This window comes from Hyalella azteca, unplaced genomic scaffold (assembly GCF_000764305.2).
Source record: "Hyalella azteca isolate HAZT.00-mixed unplaced genomic scaffold, Hazt_2.0.2 contig6394, whole genome shotgun sequence".
In the NCBI taxonomy this organism is placed as follows: domain Eukaryota; kingdom Metazoa; phylum Arthropoda; class Malacostraca; order Amphipoda; family Hyalellidae; genus Hyalella; species Hyalella azteca.
The window spans coordinates 30845-52969 of NW_025936557.1; the positions used below are offsets into that span (position 1 = coordinate 30845).

A 22125-nucleotide genomic window follows, 5' to 3' on the forward strand; every position below is an offset into this window, starting at 1 on the left:
AGGGTTTATTTGATTTAGAAAATTTAAATTGACGTGGAATTAACTACGGTAGTTAATACATAAAAATTATTTAGATATAAATTGTACACTAAAATCTTTAGTATTCATTTGCCAGGTTCCAAGCCAACAGGAAGTAATTTCCTTAGTAGAATTTTCTCTTCTGTGGCAATACATAATACTACTTCCTACTTCTTTCTTCATCTCTTGAATCTCAGTGTAAAAGAAACAAGCGATAGTGAAGGTGTGTACGCCTAATTTGAGGCCGTAAGGCGCTCGACTTGCTCCTAATAATCGATAGAATGGCACGTAAGTAATTTACTTAATAATTGCTTTGCAAATTTTTAGATTCATCAAACTATATACCGTATGTACGGCTGTCAAATTTATTTAACTGGTAAACTAGAAACATTTTCGCGTTTATGAATGATCTTCCTTAGTTCTTTTCACTCATTCACTGGCCTAATACGAATAATCTGTTGAGTTATGTTTACGTTTATGACGCAATATTGCGTCATAAACGATTAAACGAACTAGCTATTTAAAAAACTAATATAAACTTTTGCAAACTGTCCAAAAGAGAGGATATCGTTATTTTGTCATCTTAAGCTTATTATCGTTATTATCAAACAAACCTGGAAAACCCCTTAGAGAAATTTTCTAAAGGCTGAACAGCTGTGAAATTTAGTTTCCTCATTCAACAGCAGCAGTGTATCTGTGTGAATATCATTTTCTGATTTTACAATTACATCAGGAAAAAATAATTTTAATCTGATACCTAGTCCTACTTATGAGAAATTATTGAGGCCCAACGCAGCAACGCCCACGGCCCAATGGTTTACTTGTAAATGGAAAAGATGCCACTTTGGAGCTGTGAGATTTCAATATGAAGTAAGAATTTTCCACTCCTGCACCAAATGTCAATTTGTGAGGTCTCATGTGTGATCTTGGCTCGACTCCTGCATTTGATTTTTTTTAGCCTAGACGAGACAACAGGCTCTGTCCCGGTTTACAATAAAAACTGAGACAATTTTCAGCCCTCTGTAGGAATTCCGGGACAATACTGAGACAAGATGCGACATCCCGGATAAAATATGTAGCTTTAAATTTCCCGGAATTTACAGACATTTAATGAGACATAACAAGAAATAACGAGATGAATCAATTATTGATGTGGTGTAAATTTTGGCTTACCATCATACATTTATATAATAACTTGGTCTTGAGATGTATCCTAACCTTTTACTATTCAGATTGCGATTGGAGCTCAGCAGTTGAAATGATTTTTGCTATGAATACATGTTGTGGTTTAATATGGTACTTAATTTTGACAGGCAAATAAAAATGGAAAAGCACATTATTTATTTTCAAAAAATTGTGTTCCATGATGATGATGGTCTGGAGGAAGGGGAGGCCAATCTAGCTGTATATAGCTGGTGGCATTGGCTGACTGGACAGACTTTGATTTGCCTCTAGCTCAATCACAGAATCAGATTCATTGATCTTGCCTTGCGCAATCTCTTTCAACAAAAAGTCAGGAAATAAATATCAACATTTAAAATACTACAAAATTTAAGTTGGAAAAAATATAATAGTTTGATCTTCAAAAAAGAACTCAAAATATCCATGTGTATCCTTTCTAAATAACATTAAAAAAGCGTTTAATGACACTTCAGGTAATTGTGCAATTTAGCGGCAATTGTGAAGATCTGTAGTATTATTAGGAATATCTTACCAGGACTCCACTCCACTGTCTACTAATTATCCTTTATGCGACCAATCTAGACACTGCGTCCCTACTCCCTATGCGCTCCATGGCGCCTGAACTGGTTCTGAATGCGGAATGAACTCAACTCGTATATGTACGGTTCCCATAAGTGCCATCAAAGCTTTAGTTAAGACTTAAGAGTAACATTTTTTACTCAATACTCAGTCATACATCAGCAAGTTTGCAGTGTTTGTCGGACTCGGACCACTAATTAACTGCCATGTCAGTTAGTCAGAAAAATTTTGCTACATCTGTAATTAACTCAATTAATCTGGTAACTGTCTTGGCCCTATTAGCAATAGCAGGGCTAACTTGGCATTCTTTCTTCAACCCATGTTTTTGAAATGATTCGTATCATAATAAAAAAACTTGTTTTGTCTTAAATAACTAGGACAAATCTTGTCTTGTCTCGATATGTCTCATTTCAAATCTGTCTGTCTCGTCCCGGTTCATAATTTACCAGGACAAAAGTTTTTAAGTCCAGGACAGAATTCTTGTCTCGGTTCAGAAGTTTGATTAAATTGGGGGAAAAAAATATAAGAAAAGAAAGACAACGTTTCCTATCGTCTCATATATTTTAAAGTTGGGGACTCGGAGTGATTACTCCACCAATTTTACGTTACATTCAGGTTCAGGTTCAAGATACCGGTATTCATTGCTTATCGTTTTGTCAGGTGGTTTGCCGAGTGGCACTTGATAGTTGGCACGTGAATAAGGTTCTCTTTTTAGACAGGTTCCGGCAAAATATAGTACAAAGAGAGGGTTTTAATGAAACACTGATACATTTCATATTAAATTGAGAAATTCAGGTTCACATCCTATGTTAACAAAAAAATCTCTAGTACATGAAAAAGGCGAGCTGAACACAAAGTCCAAAATCTATCAGTTAAATCATCATCATGTAAAATCATCTAATTTTACTGGAAAAAAAGCGTGTGATCCGTTGCAGTTCCGTTGAGCCGTACGACTGTTGTAAACGACCGTAACTTGCGCACATATTTATGGCTGTACGTTCCGGGGCCGTACCACGGCTGTCACCGCGCGTGCAGCCGTATTTCAAGTGGCCGTACTGCAGCTAGCTGTATCGCGCGTCTCTCTTCACAGTTGCTCTTTCTTCGTAGCTGTCGTATCTCATTGATATAGATGCCATGCGGCCAGTCTGGCCGTAGGTTGTTTTACAACGACCGTACTTCAGAATAGTGGCATAGATTTCATCGTCGATGATGTTACTTTGGCTCAATGCGGTGTTTCGGCGGTTGAAGATGAATACAATCGTACCGCTTCTTCTTGATGGAAATCGTGACCGTATTGTACTGATGATTCTTGGTGTAGAGCTCGAAACTTGTATCTTCTGATGACGTGCGTTATTATTCGTTGTACATCTCGTGGTTTCTCGCAAGGTCTCACGATTGAGTCGCAGCCGTAGTGTTGATGTTGACCATATAATATGTTGAAGTCATAGCCGTCCATTGTATATGTTTGACGCACTCACAGGAATCGTAACTGCCTTGGTGGGTCTAAGTTTCTCGCAAGTCGCGACCGTCAATGTTCGAAAATGGTAACACCGCGGCCTCACGGCCGCAGCCGTTTGTACGTCCGCTAACAGCAGACTGCACGTGCGTGACGGTCTCCGCCGTAGAACCAACAACCCTTGGCGCGAAATCTGAGGTCCTTATATACGCTAGAGTCGCGCACACTTAAGCCTAACCCTCGATCACCGTCTTTCCTCCACACATGGTGACGATAATTTCGACCGAAAAGCTCAATTTTTGTTTCGTCCGTCCAAAGAACCTTTTCCCAAAAAGCATAGTCTTTGTCCTTATGCTCCTTGACTAATTTCAGCCTGGCATCTCGATGTCGTTTCATTAGGAGTGAGGTCTTTCTTGGGGTGTGTGATTTTAATTCGTTTCTGTGAAGTTCATTGCTTATCGTTCGTTTGGTTACTTGAATTCCTGAGGCACTCAGGTGACTTTGCAACTCTCCTCGAGTAATCTGTGGATTTTCTTGGATTTTTCGTCCCAATAATCTAGCAGATTGTGCAGAAATCTTCCTAGGAGCACCTGATCGTCTTTGGTTTTCAACGCTGTCACGGGTCTTGAAGCGTCCAATGAACGAAGCAACTGTACTAAAAGGAACATTCAAGTGGCTAGCAATCTTCCTATAACTTTCTCCTTCCTTCCAACGCGATACAATTAGTTGATTCAAATTAAGAAAAGGTCCCCAACAAACATTGAGAATCTTAAGGTGGTGTGCCAAGAAGAATGGTATAAAATACCAGTCAGCATCTGCAAATCATTGGTCGAGACTTATAGAAATAGACTGGTATCTGTTGAGCTGAATAAAGGGTATTCAACCAAGTATTAAATTAAAATAATGCGGATTTATTGTTTTGCACGAATACTTTTTTCACCCGAAAAGTGAACATGTTGCATTGTTTTTTGTTGCATTGAGATTTAATTTCTTTTGATAGTATTTTTTAATACTATGCGTCTCTATTTATAATTTAAATCACTTTTCCTGTTAAGTTTGTGTACTTACATACATTAAAATACGATTTTTCAAGTGTACGAATATTTAATTCCCCCCACTGTGTATAAATTTCCCAAAATGAAGGTAAAAATGATTATTTGACAGGTGAGCATTTAAATCTTGGGTGAAAATAGGTTATTGTTCTTATTTTTTTCTGAAGAAATGGGTAAGGGCAATAGAAATTTGAAACAGGTGAAGTCAACCAGATTCACAGGCATTTTTGTCCAACCATAGGTGGCTTTTGCCATAGTGTCAGTCTGTCAGAGCAGCCTTTTTTTAGAAACCTTCAACTCCAAGTTTCTTTTTGAGTCTTACTGTCCTATTAGTAGACCAGTAAAGGTTGAGTACACTCAGTACAGGCATGGAATATATCTACTTGGCAAGCCGCGACTGGATTTTTTGAGCTATGGCTTCATGGGTTTGCCAGCAGTGTTTCCATTTGAGCCGTGGCTTCATGGGTTTGCCAGCTGTGATTCCAACAGAAAGCTTCCAATGTAGGCTATCTATTCTAACAAACAATATGGCATCATGACAAGTCAATGTTTTTGTTGGTTTCCAAACACAAGCTACTCAAATTAAGCTGCTAATTGGGCGGGACTTTTAAAACTTGATGCCTCTTGAGTAGTGAAGCCAAAACTGCCTGTCTGCCATTTTGGTTGGTCATTTTGTTGTTGTTCGTGCTTGGTTTTCACCCATGCTTACTCTTTGTATCTGCAAGATTTCTGCTTTATCAATTATCTTGTATCTAAATTGATTGGGGAACTGTACGATTGGGCTGTTAGATTTCAAATTTATTAAATTACACATTTTTAGCTTCAAATTTCATTAAAAATTAGAATTTGTTATTTTTCAAGGCCATGAAAAAGCCTTTTGGACACGATGAGATTTTAAATTACTAACTAATATTATGATTTTCCAAGCCACAATATTTTATTATAATGTATGCAAGTTTTTTTCAACTGATACTTACATCTAAAACATTGGATTGGAAGATAGGCAACTTGACTATTGTGATACTATATATAAAGAAACAGATATTCATTATTTTATTAATTAATCAACAATGAGCAATGTAGAATATTATGCAGTGAACAAGTAAAAATGCCTATAGTGGTAGAATTGCAATTGAAAATGTATATGTATGCCTTGTATTGATATTTTTACAGGCTATAAACTGATGCTTTTCAGGCCAATATTGGCATCTTTCATTATTGCTATCTAGGATTCATAACCTTATAGCAGTGCTGATGTGAATTTCAGGTCTGGTCAGTCAACCTATGAAACTATATAGATCAATATACACCATTTATATTGATTGGTACCTATATTTGAATTGATAGTAGAACATTGTAGCATGTACCAAATCATTTACCTTTGGCATTACAATAATAAATTAACATCTGTGGAGAAGTGTATATAATTGACATCTGTCTTCTACCACTTTAGTACACTGAAATATGTAAGGCAATGAATTGATAATTTTAACCCATGTGGTGCCTTACTTTTCAGTCTTTTTTTGGGGGGGGGGGAGTCTTATCCCTTAGATTATCAGGACTAGGTTAGAAGCGCAGTGTTAGCATTTGAATTGAAACAGCCAAGCAAAATTGAACAAATGAGCTAAAGTGGCTTTGATCGGAGCTGCACAATTCCACTCAATAAGCCAGTGAATTGGGATTATTATTCAATCTATGAACCACCATTCTTAGAATTCTACTCTGGTTGCCAGACTTAGGTTATTTTTCAGGTCACATAGTTTGGCATAAGAGTTGTAATTGTTGTTCAATGGTTATTTGTTTGACAGAATGCATTTGCTAGGTTGATGGTATGCAACATACTTAGCTCATGCATTGTTTTACTTGAGTTCAGCTACAAAAAATTATTGTTGATTCTAAAATAGACTGTTCCAAATTCTTTCTAAAACAAAATTCTGTAATTTTACTCCTGCTCACTATTAATTTGATGTTGGTTATTAAATGGGTTTTATTGCTGTGACATTTTTTAGTATGGTAGTATCTTCTTTTAATCACTGTTATGTTGATTTTGCATTCATTGAGCTCATCTTTTACTGCCCTAATGTCAGAAGTTTTATGGGTAGCTAGTATAATTGTATACTATACATTTGTAAACATTATTATCTTCTTATCACTATCCCATTCTAATTTAATAAAGTCATGTGCTGCTTTTCTTGCCTGTTGAAATTGAAATATTGAATTGTTGCCTGCAAAGCTTTTCAGCTTGTATGGACAATCAATAGGATTTTTTTGTCATTTCTTTGATCTTGTTCATTTGTTGTTTTGTGTACTCCTATGTGAGGAAAGAATGAAGTCTATATATAGCTGTTATATATATGTCTGACAATGTGCATTATCCATTCCAACTATTATGTACCTTAGCCCCAAAACTGATAATGAGCCCTAAATTGTTTACCTATGCTTGAATTGACACAAAATGTCTTCAAATTTTAGAGAGAATTAATAATTACAGCATGCAATAATTACAGCTTCATGAATTACCAGTAATTCATGGCTTTAGGAAGCAGTTTCACAATTCTAAATTTTTCTTACCATTAAATTAAAACAAAAAATAATTGCTGCAGAATCCACTAGTAGGTAGTTCAAATAGTAAATGGTTCTTTCACACCTTATGGCATCTATGATGTCAACTCTGGATGGTAAATCAGAAGTCATTTCTGAATGACCCAAAATTGCAACTATCCAAGTGCTCATACTGTAGCATCCTGGCCTGCAACAATCCATGTTTCTTAAATTAATCCACTACATAAATAGTTCATGCTTGGTGTAAACCTTGTCACATAAGGTTGCTCCTATGTTTGGATCATCACCACACCAGCGCTGTACTTGCAAACAGCAAACTTGATACACACCCGTATTCTGATCTAGCCTCTCCCTAGCAACCTCGGTGTACTCTGACATCTTTTAATTCAGCATCAGCTAACAATCTTTAGAATACAATACCCTTACCTAATTTGTCTCAAAAATAGTGGGGAAAAAGACACTTTTTTGCCTATGCGTCCTAAAGACCCCATGGAATGATAATTTTCATCCACTATTTTTGGGAAAATCTGCCAATTATCCAGATTGTACAAGACTTCTTTGATTCACAATTGATTAACAAATATTGCAAGAGTGAAGCCTAAAATTTCATATTTTAGTGTACAATATAAATGTTACAGCCAGGAAGTGCAAGATTTAAGATTCAATCCAGCTATGTCTTTGCATAAACATTTGTTAAATCAACTATTTATTTTAGATTTGTTAACTGCTTAAACTTTGCACCATGACAATTTCATACTGAAGGAATTGTGATGTCTCTCCAATTGAGATGTGATTGAAAATTATGTGAATGCTGCCTGTGTTTGGCAATTCAGAATCAGTTGCATAAATATAGGTATACGGTATTAGTACCGATGAAAATAGTTCATACTTCATGATCAATAAATCCTACCTTTGTTTTTGATGTCATAAAGCTTTCAGAATCATTTATATATTAACTAAATAATACCATTTAAGCTCAAGTTAACAAGGCTGCTAAACATTCAACCTCACAATTCTAATCCTTGATATTTGAAAGAAGGTTCAAACTAATGCATTAATCTACAGTGGGGGGAAATAAATATTCGTACACTTGAAAAATCGTATTTTAATGTATGTAAGTACACAAACTTAACAGGAAAAGTTATTTAAATTATGTATAGAGACGCATAGTATTCAAAAATACTATCAAAAGAAATTAAATCTCAATGCAACAAAAAACAATGCAACATGTTCACTTTTCGGGTGAAAAAGTATTCGTACAAAACAATAAATCCGCATTATTTTATTTTAATACTTGGTTGAATACCCTTTATTCAGCTCAACAGACACCAGTCTATTTCTATACGTCTCGACCAATGATTTGAAAAAGGTCCCCAACAAACATTGAGAATCTTAAGGTGGTGTGCCAAGAAGAATGGTATAAAATACCAGTCAGCATCTGCAAATCATTGGTCGAGACGTATAGAAATAGACTGGTGTCTGTTGAGCTGGATAAAGGGTATTCAACCAAGTATTAAATTAAAATAATGCGGATTTATTGTTTTGTACGAATACTTTTTTCACCCCGAAAAGTGAACATGTTGCATTGTTTTTTGTTGCATTGAAATTTAATTTATTTTGATAGTATTTTTGAATACTATGCGTCTCTATACATAATTTAAATCACTTTTCCTGTTAAGTTTGTGTACTTACATACATTAAAATACGATTTTTCAAGTGTACGAATATTTATTTCCCCCCACTGCATATTCATCCGCAAGTCTTGTTACTTTTTCCAACTAAATTCCTTATTGCGGGAGCAAAATATCAGACTAGAGTTGAACTTTTAGGTGAGGAACTGCATGAACACCATAAGAATGGTTACATTGAGCCAAAGGTTATCACACCTCTTCTCAATGCGTGCAAAAATTTGTAATAATTTATCTAGTTTAAAGATCGTTGGCAAGTTTAGTAAGAGTCCTTTTTCAAATGGATAGTTCAAATTGGGAACGTATCACCTAGTTAAACACTCAAAAGGCTGAGAAACGTCATTTAAAAAATACTAATGACAATATGCTTCTAAATCGCAGTGCACTTCAGGTTATATTGCTACTGCAATTTGACGTGCTGCTATTGCTTTTAATTTGGCTTCCATATAAATTTATTAATTGAATTTGTGTGTGACCTTCATTATTATATGATTTTAAACTCTAGTTTATAAAGTTTATAAACTCATTCTATTTTTTTTTTTTTAAACACAGGTGGGAACCAAAGAGAGCTGGCTAGGGCCAAGAACGCCAAAAAGCAAACTGACAATGTCAAGAAGAAAGCAGCTGCTGAAAAGGTCTTGCATGTTGAAGAAATAATGTTATAATTGGTTCATTGAAAATTTTCTGGTTATAATAATTGAGGTTAGCTTTAAATTTATTCCAAGTTAGTGCAGGTAACTTTCATGTACAATAGTTATGATCAAAGCTATCTGAATAATTTTTTATGGAAATACTTTTGATACTCAACTGGTGTTAAACTGATTGAATTGCACAACTTAATCAATTGATTTGGGGTGAGGATTTATCATTCAATTAGTACGTATGATCTGATGATAAAATATATTCATCTTCTACAGGAAGGCAACAAAGGAATGACTCTTGAACAACGCAAGGCCAGAGATGCCGAGGTGATGCGTCTTAAGCAACTCAAAGCCAAGGAGAAGGAATCCGGTTCATCTTGAATTACTCCCTCCATTATTCATGTTTCTTAACGTAGCTGTCTTTCTTATTAATGAGAAAATTCGAAAGTGAATCATTTTAGTTAAATGACTCTCTCTTGAGTATTTACCTGTGTCACATGTTATTGCATATATCATGACGAATACCTATCCTAGTATTTGTTCCTGTGCTGATGAAATACAACAGTTCCACTTTACATGTGGATTTTTAACTAACCACATTCATTCGCTCCATGTTTACGGAAACAGCGTTCGTATTTCTCAGCCAATATAATCAGCTTTTCATGTATCCAGTTTTATGTAACGTGGTTTCTAACCCTAGTTTCTAATAATCAAGCTTCCTTAAAGTCTGGGTAATAAATGGCAATCACGATTGATTTTTGTGTATTAACATTCTCAATAAGCCAAAAATGTTCGTCTACTTTCTAAATGAAGATTTATCTACATCAGAGTCATAAGGAATTTTTTCTACCAAGTTACAAAATGCATCCCTAGCATCATCAATAAGAGCCACGGCAGCGGCACCGTCTGTGTCCTTAGCTCGTCTCCTTATTTTCCCCAGTGACCTGCACACCAAGGAAGGCAGGTGCCGTCGTAGACCGAGTATGACGTCTTTGCAGTGTGAGGTGTTGAGTTCGTAGAGAGAAGGACCTGGTCTGATAATCTTGGCACAGCCCAGACACTCTTCTCCGTCGTAAAAAACTGCAAACTGTGATGGATTGGTATTCTAATTAATTTAAATGGTAAGAATGAATATTACAGAGTCTTTTTACAATATTCCTGGTATGTTGTGAAGCTACAGATTAAATATGGTATGAAAGCGAAGCAGCTATTATTGAGTAAGAATTGACGCTTGTCCGTGAAAAAATGCAATAGGAGTTTAAATCTCCGTTACGAAAATTCCAAACCTGCCTTTATTCTAGTAACCTCTTGCATTAAAGAGCCCTCGTGATGTGATGAGAAAGTGATCTTCGTTAATGCAACGTTTCGAGATACTGTCTCCTACTAACCCTAGTTGAATAGTAGAAACTCACCCCTAAAATAGCTACATTACCTGCCCTGGAGTGATGACTCGTAGGGGCTCCTTCAGAGCTATCGACAGCCCTACCCCGCAGCTGCCCGGCTCAGCGCAGGACACCACACAAGGGACTAGAGGCGCCCCACGTTGAAACCGAAACTCACACAGGACCTGTAATTACAAGTTGAACTTTTGCGCTGAAGATGGATTTTGTAGCAGTACTATTTGAACTGACGGTGACCAGTAAATGTATTTTATAAGAAGGATATGACAATTGAAATGTGCTAGAACATTTAATTCTTCTCTTGAGCCAATTTTTCGTTAGTTTTTTTGGCTTGAATGAGCCTTGCAGAAGCGTTAAAAAGTACAACCTATCGTAGTATCGTTCTTCTCGTGCAATCTTTGGTAAAAATTTATTTATAGTCAAGATTAGCAGCATTCTCTCTAACAGGGCGAATAACGTCCATCAGTACCATAAACTTAGGAGACCAATCATGGCCATCACCAACATCAAATTTGAAAATGTGCTTCAACGTGACGTTAATAATAGGCTGTTACAATTCGCTCGCACGCTGCTGTAAAATGTTATTTAATGATATCAGAATCGTTAAGAGACTTGCAAACTTTCTGCGAAGTGAAACGTACCTTGCCTTGACTCGTTAACTGAGGTGGTGGGATACCTCTGATCCAATGGGGAGGATCGGTGACGAAGGACGTACTGTAGAGGCTCGGGTGGTGATAGCCTGCACACTGCATACCATAACGATAAATATCATTCCAGGAAGCATCACTCAGCAGTGAAGGGAAGGTCATATAAAATATTGGCAGAAAAATAGGTGAAGGAAAGACGGATACGACAATACGTTTAGTATACAATCTTGTGAGCTTGGAATTCGAATTATAAGTAAATTTTAAAATTCTACTAGCATTTATGCAATTGAATTTGATTAGGACCAAAATTGAATAGTTAGGCCCTTGTGCCAACGTAAACGAAGAATGGTTTTATAGCCGTGAGCGGTGCACGACAAGAATTCGAAACAAGTAAAATATCTATTGCAATAAAATCTGAGCTGTACATTGGTAAGCCTCAAAATGAGATCTGATTCATTTATTCATTCCATTTGTAAGTAATATATCTACATAGAAACAAGAGAGTAACTCGCCACAAGAATATCATTGGAGTCCTGGAGTTTGTTGGCCACGTAATATTTGGTGATGGCCTCGAGGTGGCATCGCTGGCCAAGCGTCCAGTGATGCCGGCCTTGATGGTCACCCACCACCACGCCGGTGTCTATGTCCACCATACGGCCGGGTCTGTCCTCCACGTACTGATGGTCAATAGTCAATTTGTCAAGTATATATACCGGTACCAACAAAACAGCGCGTTAGTATATTATTTCACGAAAATTGTACAATTTTATTCTTCCGACGGCCAAATACTTATTGAATTTCTTCAGGAGCAAAAAATGAAGCTTGTTTTCTTGGCATCGAGAGAATGTGAGAAATCTGATAATTCGGCCAGGGTCATTTTCATGATGAAAATCATTGTAGATTTTGCACAGAATTCACAGGTCAAACTATCTATTCAGGACATATGTTCAGAAATTGAAGGATTAATTGCTTTCATAATCTGTATTGCAATATTGGATTTATTCCAGCGGTTTCATAAATTTTATGTTCAAAAAGATCTATTTGCAAAAATTAAAAAAGAATAATATACGAAACCAGAAGAATTCAGTTTAAAAATTGAACTTGATGCCATTACGAGCAAACTAAAATGAAGGAGATAAGACTTCCCTCTACTTGAGAGATGAAATTCTAGATGTTGCAATCCCCCAAACTCACGTCTTGTTCCTAACATTCCTAGGGCGCCCATAATGCGTTTCAAGTGCAAGAAAAACAATTAAACTGATACATTGATGTGGACACATGAATGCCCAGGGATGGAAGCCTACCTGCGAAATAAATTTTTGGAAGTTTCTTTTGCCAATGAAGCAAATGCCGGTGCTGTCCTTCTTATGAGCCACTTTTGTCAGTCCCACTGCTTCTGCTATTTCTCTAACTTCACTTTTAAGCAAGCCTCCTGTACAGAAATCAATATTTATGACGCTGATTCAATGACGTTTAGATGCCTTTTTAGTTGAAAAATCTTTTCGTATGAAGGCATGCAGGAGCTCACTGATTTTAAAAAGGGAAGCTTATTTGTGCCAAGTCATTAATTGCTTACATGAAACTCATCTTTTTCTTCCAATGCAACATATTTTGGTCGTCATAAATTAACACATCAAAACCCATTCCTGTAGGGAGTTTTAGGTATTCAGAATGTCTTGAATATGGCTAATATACACCCATATGACAATTGCTACCTATATAAATCATCAACAGCTTACAGGCACTGCACTAATAGAGAATATTGGCAAACTGGCAGTCATGACGATTGAAGAACTGCTGTAGTTATTCATGTTTAAATATAAGCAACTATGCTCAACTTATATTTTTTTAATTGGTCACCAGCTTCAGACAAATGATTATTCAAGTTAAAAAAGAGACAACTATTCAATTTCTAGCAAGTAGCAGCACATACCTAATGGGAAAATGGCTCTAGCAAGAGCCGACTGAGGAACAGCACTCAGGAAGAACGTTTGGTCTTTGGACTCATCTCTGGCTTTCAATAGACGGGTACCTGCGATAAAATATTTGATGAATATGAATTAGTCTACAATAAATGAGAGAACCACATCATGGACAAGACCTAAGATGAGCACCCAAATTTATGTTGAGTGAAATTTTTTACAAAAGGAAGAATAAACCCCATGTTCGTAAGTCACAGCAGGATAGCTGATTGCAGATCACCTTGGGATTTGTCGCTCACAACTCTGGCATAGTGACCAGTAGCCAGCCAATCACAGCCAAGCCTCTCCCTGCAGGTCTCTGCCAGTTGCCCAAACTTAATGTGGCGGTTGCACAAAATGTCAGGGTTGGGGGTCAGACCAGCAGTGTATTCTGACAAGGTGTACCTAGATATTAAAATTCATGAGTTGGCCTAAACAAAAGTTGCAATTTTAATACGCAAAAATCAAAAGATTGTCAGTGCCTATGATATGATCACTCCTTGAAGTAGAATAAAAAAGTATCAGCATCACTGTAGGTATTACCTCACTAAAAAAATGCAAAGGGATAACTACTCAAATATTTTTCATGACAATTCATCATGCATTTTATATGAACCTATATATATATATATATTAGTGTAGGTTGGCAGAATTTCTTCTCTTAAACAAGTTTTGTTAAAGACCAGAGAATTAGTTTTATTTATTAACTTCTTGTTAGTTTATATATATATACATACTGAAATATATATATATACATACTGAAATACATCATTCCAATAATGCGAGACAAAATTCATCTCAGTGAATGGAATGTCGAGTGAGCGGCACACCCATGCAGCCACAGCGCACTCTGTATCTTCAGTGCAATTGCCTGAGTCTGATTCATTGAGAGAATCCCAGTTGCGCATGAACACGCCATGGATGTCGTGACCTGGAAAATAATTGTGTCAATGGATCTGTGGAAATATTAGATCTGTGAACAAGTCATGAAAAGGACAAGAATTGGCAACAGGCCTATACTTCTACGCCACAGATGCTATATACAATACTACTATAGTAACTATACTAATAGAATGAAAGGTGAAAAGCATCATGTGGAGGATAAATAACTTTTTTTAGTAAAAAATTCCAGCCATTTGATGTAAAAGAAGATATAAATGGATACAAAGATAGTTGGATACCTCATACCAGCAACATCATTAATTAAATAAAATTTTAACTACGTACCCGTATATCAGGCAATTAAAAAGAAATTAGATTGTAAAAACATAAATAGTGGTAATCTTTAATCGAATAAACCAACCTTGAATTTTCAGTGCCCAAGCTGCCACTGCACTGTCAACACCACCAGACACGCCGACCGCAATTTTCTTCAGTAGGCTTCTAGTGAGCTTCATTCTCAATTTAATCTTAATAAGCTATGATAGAAGTTGGCTTCTAATTATCCCACATGGTATACAGTATCTGGTCTGCTTAAGTGCTCAACATTGAAAACAAGCTCAATCATTGGAGGTAAAAAATTACAGAAATGAACCAAAATGAATAAATGAAATCTTCTTTAAACACTAGAGCCTCCTCAGGATTAAATTCTCTAGTGTTTGTAACGGATCTGTAAAATAATGCATAAATTACTTAAAATATTGAAAAATTACAGCTAGCAAGGAGGAATTATACTTGTAGTCTGAACATTGTGGCAAACAAGTGACTTTTTTACCTTCCCTATTACAATGGGATGAACTGTCAAATGGGGTAATAAGGGATGGTTTTGAGCATTTTTTGTTAATAACTTCTTACCATCAGATACCATGAAACATTTCATAAACAAGTTTAGGCTCATTTTATAGCACTTTGCAAGGGCATCTTCAAGGTATGGCATCTTCAAAAAATTCCATATGCTATTTCTAAGGTGCTAGGTGCAAAATAAAAGCATCCCAAATTACCCCTGGGAACAGGGTAATCCAGGACACTTGAAATAAAACTCAATTTTAAAATGTTTGAAGCATGCAAAGTGTACTCATCCATTACTAACAGTAATTTGAAGTCATCCTTTTCCTTTGTATAGATGATGTAGATGTAGAATAAATGACATATTGAAATAATGAGTGTTCAATAATGATGGTGTTCAATATTCATTAGTGTTCTAATTCAAAGCCGTGTTGTATTCCAATACAGCTCACACAGCAAACGGAATTCGAACACATGGAGGACTCCATTACGTATCAGTAGAATTTGAAGCGCGGACGAAATACGCCTCACCACGTGCCGAATATTGCCACACACAGTGACAGAATATAGGGATTTGGTAGGTTTCCATTCTAAAGGCTTGTAAATAAATATAGCAACATTTTGTGACGTTTCGTTGTTGCTGACACGTAGTGCGGTGTTTTGAGAGTCACATAAAGCAAACAGAACTTGAGTAATGCATACGGTTATTTTTTTTATAGTTTTTCATTTCTCGATGCGTCCTTAATGTGACGGAATATACCAAATTTACCCTAGCTGCGGTAGGGCCTGTTGTGCCCTGGCCAGTTGTGCTCCAGCCTGTGACTGAACGGTGCTGTTGTGGTGGGCGCTTTGTGTCAAAAGCCATGAAGATGCCCGGCTGCGTTACGGTAGGGAGTAGCATGGTTGCTCTGCAATAACGTTGATGGTATAAGCTTCCAATCAGCACAGTGGGGGTTGTCAACTGAAAGCCACCCTGGGGAGTAGGGAAGGTATATGAATTGCACTGTGGACCTGGGCTATGCTGACCTCTAGCTATCCACCCCATGCCAGAGGCTAGCAAGCATGTGTAAGTGTAAGAAGTGATGGTAGGGGCTAAAAATCATTGGAGAATAACATGTTGCTTGTTAACTATGTGGAGTACTGGAGTACAAGCAGCTTGTGTGCTAAACTTAAAGCAGTGTTGGTTTAAAGGTTTAAAGAAATTAAAATTAGTGTGGTGAGATAGGTCAGCTGCTTAGGTGCCAGGTTGACAATATCTATAGCATTTAGATGGTTGATGTTGCGCCAGGGCTGATTTGAGAGGTAATTTGCTGGTCTACGGCTGCACACCCCAATATATAAGGTTGACCCACGAGAAGTTCTGTCTTTCAGTCGAGTTCAGCTTTTTCTTCTTCTTCTTCTTCTTTTCTGGGTGTCCACGCTGGGTGGACTTAAAGCCACAAGACAACTGCAAGGATGACCGTTAGGCCCCACTGTGCAGAGAGTGAATGAAGATTTAAAGACCTACGGCGACGCATTATCGGCAAAATTTTCGCCTTCAGAAGATCTTGCCGACACATTTAGATTGAAATTCTTGCATTTAATATATTTCTCAGTCTTCAGCCAACTATTTAGAAAAAAAGTAAGGTTTCCGGTACGTTGGATGGATTACGATGCAGCGAAGCTTGTCCGGAAATCAGTTGCGATGAGTTCCCGCAAAAAATGTAAACAACATTTTTTCGATTGCGAAGTTTCGGTCGCATTAGAGCAGTCAGACTGCTTTATTACTTGTTCAGTTGACACTTGCTGTACAACCGGACTGTTTTTAGGGTAAAATTAGTTGTTTGGGTTAACACGTGCATGCAACCTTGTAATAAGTTCGTGGCTTGTAAATAGTTTGTCATTACTCACTACATTACACTAGCGTAAATGGCTTTTCATTAAAAATTACCCGGCGACGCATTTTTAAATGGCCGGCGACGCTTTGGGCTTAAAAATCCATATATTGCCGACGCTGCATCCACCCTCTGCATAGTGGGTTAGGCCTGAGAGCTTCTGCAGTTTTGGACCTCTTGGCATGGAAGTCAATCCACTTTATTCTTGCTTATAAAAGGTCAGTGGACAACTGGACGTGATGTGGTGATGGTTGGGCATGACAGTGTGTAAGAGAAAAGTTACACATAACATGAAAAAATATCAGAAAGCAAGGGTCATTGCTTATAGAACTTGGCATAATGATTGAGAGTTAAATTGGGTAAACTAATACAAGGGAGATAATTTGGGTGATGCATGTGTTATGATGATGTGTATACATGCACATACTGACATACATACATACAACATACATATAAATATATAGGTACTACACACACACACATACACACTTATACAATAATACAAACATGTAAGCAACATTTCCATTTTGGTCACCTGTCTAAAGTTCGCTAACCCTACCCGACTTCAAAATGTATACAGCAATCCCTTGATTAGCACGGTTTTGAATACCGCGGTTTTGATTAACGCGGAAAAAAAATTTGCGACCTACCCTTAATCTACGCGGTGCCAGTTTTGATTAGCGCGACTTTTTTTTCACAACGCTTCATTTTCCAACTGCCAGTTTAACACAAAGACTGCGCGTGATCTGAAAAGTACGTAATTCAGATTGTTTTTTCACTTTCGAAACATAATTCAGTGCGTAGAGGGCTAGTTACTCGTTAGCCTTCAACTGGTCAAGATTGCTGCCATATCTACTGCTCACTTTTATCAAACTACATAATTTTCCTTTCCTTTGCTATTTTTGAGGATTCATTATAATTATTCCCATATATTCTTAAGTTTGAATAGCGCGGTTTTGCTTAACACGGTAAAACTCGGGGATTTATTAACCGCGTTAATCAAGGGATTGCTGTACTATCAAAAATTGAAAGATTTTCATTTGTACATCAGCATCATAGTTCCCTCTGACAAAAGTTCACGCACAGAAAATTGTACATTTATACATCTTAAATTAGTTTTCAGCTCTTGTCTGGGCTGTGCATGCCGCTGACAATGCAACAAGTAGTGCTCAATCGTATCCACAGTGTTGCACGTAGCACACTGATCAGTGATCAGAGTCGCTCATGTTGAATCTTTGTAGAATGTAGATGGCTTCTGACACCGGCATGTCCAATTCTGAGTCGAGCAGCAGCACACTCCATTCTGCGGGACTTTAGTTTAGGCAGACTGCAGAGCCAGGGTCGCAGTCTGGGTTCATCCATGATGTTGCTCAAAAAAGTCCCCTTCTGGGTTAAGCTGAAGTTCTTCATTTCCGGATGTCCACGCTGGGTGGACTTAAAGCCACAGGACAACCGCAAGGATGACCGTGGGGTGGGGACTGGGGCCTGAGAGCTTCTGCAGGTTCAGCTTTTTGGTACGTCACTGAGATCGAGAAACGTAAACAAACCCGTCATTCTCACGAGTCATTACTTATTGGTTGACTGGTTTGAACGCAATTCGTCGATTGGTTAATGCCCATGACGGCACTGAGATCAGTGATGTCACAGGCAAACAACAAGCTCCATCCGCGAAAATGAGCTTCTCATGGGTGAGGGTCAACCTTATAGTTATACTACCGTCAATGTCAAACAGGTAATAAGGGACGGGTGGAGTACTAAGGGACAGTTGTCCGGCTAGACTCCTGCGTTTGGTATTTTTTTGTATCCGAGACGAGACAACAGACTCTGTCCCGGTTCGCAATAAAAACCGGGAAAATTTTCCGTCGTCCGTAGGAATTCCGGGACGATACCGAGAGTCCGAGACGAGACGAGACATCTTGGTTAAAATTATAAAATAGGTAGCTTAAAATTTCCCGGAATTTATAGCCATTTCAACGAGACATAACCAGTTATTCACCACCTCACCCCCCTTCTTCTTTTTCTTCATTCATTTTACACTTTTTTCCTTTATAATACACACATCTCACAACAATGTCTCTCATTCGCTTTAGATTACAAAAGATACAAAAGTCTTCGCCCGCAGTGACATCCCAGAGGCAAGAAAAACCCTGCAGGAGGACCTGGACAGACTCCACAAGTGGTCTATGGACTGGCAGCTGCGCGTCCACCCCGAAAAGTGCAACCTGCTTCGCCTTGGATACGCCAGCAACACCGTCCAGTACACCATGAGAGGCTGCAATGCTCAAGGCGAAGAGTACGTGACCCCACTGAAGGAAAGTGACACCGAAAGAGATCTAGGAGTAGTGATCGACAGGGACCTGAGCTTTAAAGGCCAAGTAGCGCAAGCAACAGCTAAGGCAAATAGAGTGCTGGGTGTTATAAGGCAAACCTTTGACTGCATCACGCCGGAGATCTTCATCCAGCTCTACAAATCCCTCGTTCGACCGATGCTCGAGTACGGCCACTCAGTCTGGCAGCCAAGGCACAAGACTCTGTGTTCCAACCTGGAGGACGTTCAGAGGAGGGCAACCAAGCCTATCGCAAGCCTCAAGGACAAGCCGTACCCAGAACGCCTCACCTCGCTCGGTCTACCCAGCTTGGAGCACAGAAGACTGAGGGGGACATGATCGATGCTTTCAAGTATGTCCACGGCGCCTACGAAGCTGACCGCCCCCAGCTGCACCTTCACGACGGCAGAGATACCCGCGGGAACAGCCTGAAACTCGCCAAGGGCCGCTGCAGACTGAACGTCAGAGCTGGCTACTTCTCCTACAGAGTCGTGTCAATATGGAACAGCCTGCCGGACAGCGTCGTCACTGCCCCCTCTATTAACGCCTTCAAGATCAGGCTCGGCAAGCACTGGGCAACACGCATAGAACAGTACGACCCCGAATGCTGTCATTAGCTCCCCTTTTGGCATTTCTAGACTAACTGCTAGCCACGCATGCGACAAGTAGTCAAGAAGCAACCCAACTGGGCCAAATAGTCAAGAAGCAACCCCCCAACCAGGCGTGGTGAACAGGCCGCAAGGTCTTTTACACTGAACTTATCAAGTATCAAGTATCAAGACGTGTTGTACCAAAGTCCAAATCCTGAAAAGCAAAGTGCGTAAAATCAGAACCAATCGAAATATCTTTTGCTTGTAAATTCATAGAGTCTACTGTGGAAACAAGAAGTATGGCGGAGTCATCATCTGGAAGACCAGAAGATCTTTTCAGCGAAACCATGATTGACCTAACTGACTTTGAATTTGATGGCTTCCCTTCCGACTCGCCAGTGATTGTCCGGCCGGCAAGAAACAAAAAGCCAAGGCTCCAAGCCAAACCTACCTACAGGCTACCCGACACTCCGACGGAAACTCCTACAACCAACAGTCCACAGCTCAAGCTGTCAAGCAGACAAGCCCACCCAAGCTACATGTCAACTGATGAGTGATGAGAGAGGATAAAAAATCGCTATCCTTCAACTTTTTTGCTCAAACCTACAAGAACTGGCCAGCACTGCAGCTTATTGAACCAGACAGCCTAATCAGCCTTCAATGCAATGCCAGAGGCAGTAAGGCACCTTAATCACTGGTAAAGTACCTGCCGCTGGGCGCTGGCCCAGTGGCCCGCTAATGCTAACCGCTTTTTCAATTCAGAGCTAACCCATGAGCACAATGGCATAAAATATACAATCAGCATTCCTGAAACCCCACCCCTATACCTACTAAGGTGAAGTGGTATTTGACTTGACTGATATGGATTATGAAAGAGAACTTGACAAGTCCATACTGAGCTACTCACCAGAAGACCTAACTAACTGCCCAGCTCACTTTCACTTTGCCTTCCAGTCAAAACTCAAATAAAATAATAGCCATAAAGAAGCTGTATCCAAGTCATGTTGTAGCAGACCCTAACAATAGCCAGTTTCTTTCAATGCGCATTGCAAATTTGCAATTGAATGCTCCTCAGCCATACCAGACAAGGCATTCTTTCACAATGTAGCCCTTAACATACTTTTCCTACCTTGCACCTCCTCCTTGCTGCTATGGCTGTCAAAGGTTTGGTCCGTTTGGAAATTGGACATGGCGCCATATCATGTAGAAGACGTTCAGTTTGTGCCCGCTGCTCATCACCCAACCATGTGGTACTGGTACAGAACTGTGATTATCATGATGGCAGCAAAAGAATATGCATCTCTGTATATGCCAACCAAAATTGCTCCCAGCCAACAGGCTAAAACAAATTAAAATGTGCCGGCATTCTTACCAAAAGCAAGCCCATCAGGCATCAACCGTGGCACCAAGTCACGCTTATGCTGCTTCTGCTTCACGGCCCTCATATGTCATATGCCTCGCCCTCATCGGTCCTAACCCCTTAAGCACGGTACACCCTTAAGGCCCGTTTACACTAGTGGCAACCCACACTTAGGATGATGTATGTTTTCGGTGAATTTTCCCCGCACATTTTCACTTTTTTTAAGCTATTGCTGTGCACAGTTGGCGCAATGTAATGAAAATTGATTCTCTTCGCGCATGAGTTCGCGCAATCCCGGCCATCAATTCTACGTCGCACTGCCGCGCTCGAGCAGTTTGTGGAGGAACAGACGTAATACTCACATTACTCAGTACAGTATGCCTTTAATTATCTTTCAATAATATATGATTTTTCTTGATACGGAAATTTGGTGAATGAGAAATCTAGAACTTTATTTTAGAAGAAATTTTCTCCAAAGTCATATGGCAACACCGAACACTGTCTGTTTACATTTCGTACATATAATAGCCGCAGTTTACAATTACCGTACATTCCGTATCCGACAAGCGGAAGAGTCAGAAGTAACCCGGACATGTCTTACATTTTATTATTGTCAGTTCGACTTGCATAGTCAATATACTCACGTATATTGTCAACTAAAATAGTAGAACTATTTTAGCTTTTTAAAGTACGGCGCCTGGCGCATTTTTTTACCAGCATAGTACGGCGCACCGCGCAGGTCGTTAAAATGACAAAATGAATTCCCACGCACCTGGCACATCTACCTGACCATGGGTGGCAATGTCCACAACGACATGCGCTTTGAGTCGTTTGCTGCAGTGCCTCACTGCACACAACCATTCACACTACTTTTGTGCTCGGTAGTTTGAGACCGCGCGCTTTGAACACCAGTTGCCACCTAGACGTCAATGAGGATGGATGTAACCGAATTTGAGCTGTGGGCCATTGTTCTCGGGTGTGCTGCGGTCCGTCATTCTTCGCACTATGCCAGTTGTAAACGAGAATTTAGCATAGGCATCATAATTAGAGAATTAGCACATTC

The 22125-nt window shown here is 38.9% G+C and overlaps 2 protein-coding genes across 3 annotated transcripts; one reads left to right on the forward strand and one right to left on the reverse strand.

Annotated features, from left to right (window-relative positions):
- The first annotated feature begins 173 nt into the window (after positions 1 to 173).
- Positions 174 to 9933, forward strand: LOC108666975 (modifier of protein aggregation 4). Its single transcript, XM_018153953.2, has 3 exons — positions 174 to 306; positions 9090 to 9172; positions 9455 to 9933. Exons 1-3 carry the CDS (start codon positions 300 to 302, stop codon positions 9557 to 9559), a joined length of 195 nt encoding a protein of 64 aa, XP_018009442.1. The 5' UTR covers positions 174 to 299; the 3' UTR covers positions 9560 to 9933.
- LOC108666974 (mitochondrial tRNA-specific 2-thiouridylase 1) lies at positions 9926 to 14797 on the reverse strand. Of its 2 annotated transcripts, XM_018153951.2 has the most exons (9): positions 14490 to 14797; positions 13946 to 14117; positions 13428 to 13591; positions 13159 to 13257; positions 12530 to 12657; positions 11738 to 11902; positions 11220 to 11324; positions 10611 to 10745; positions 9926 to 10265 (listed from the first exon to the last, which is right to left on the reverse strand). In XM_018153951.2, the coding sequence occupies exons 1-9, from the start codon at positions 14581 to 14583 to the stop codon at positions 9975 to 9977; spliced, it is 1353 nt and encodes a 450-aa protein (XP_018009440.1). In that variant the 5' UTR covers positions 14584 to 14797; the 3' UTR covers positions 9926 to 9974. The 2 variants fall into 2 exon arrangements, with proteins under 2 accessions (XP_018009440.1, XP_018009441.1); XM_018153952.2 differs by lacking the exon at positions 14490 to 14797 and having other exon boundaries at positions 13428 to 13577; positions 13946 to 14030.
- Positions 14798 to 22125: the final 7328 nt, after the last annotated feature.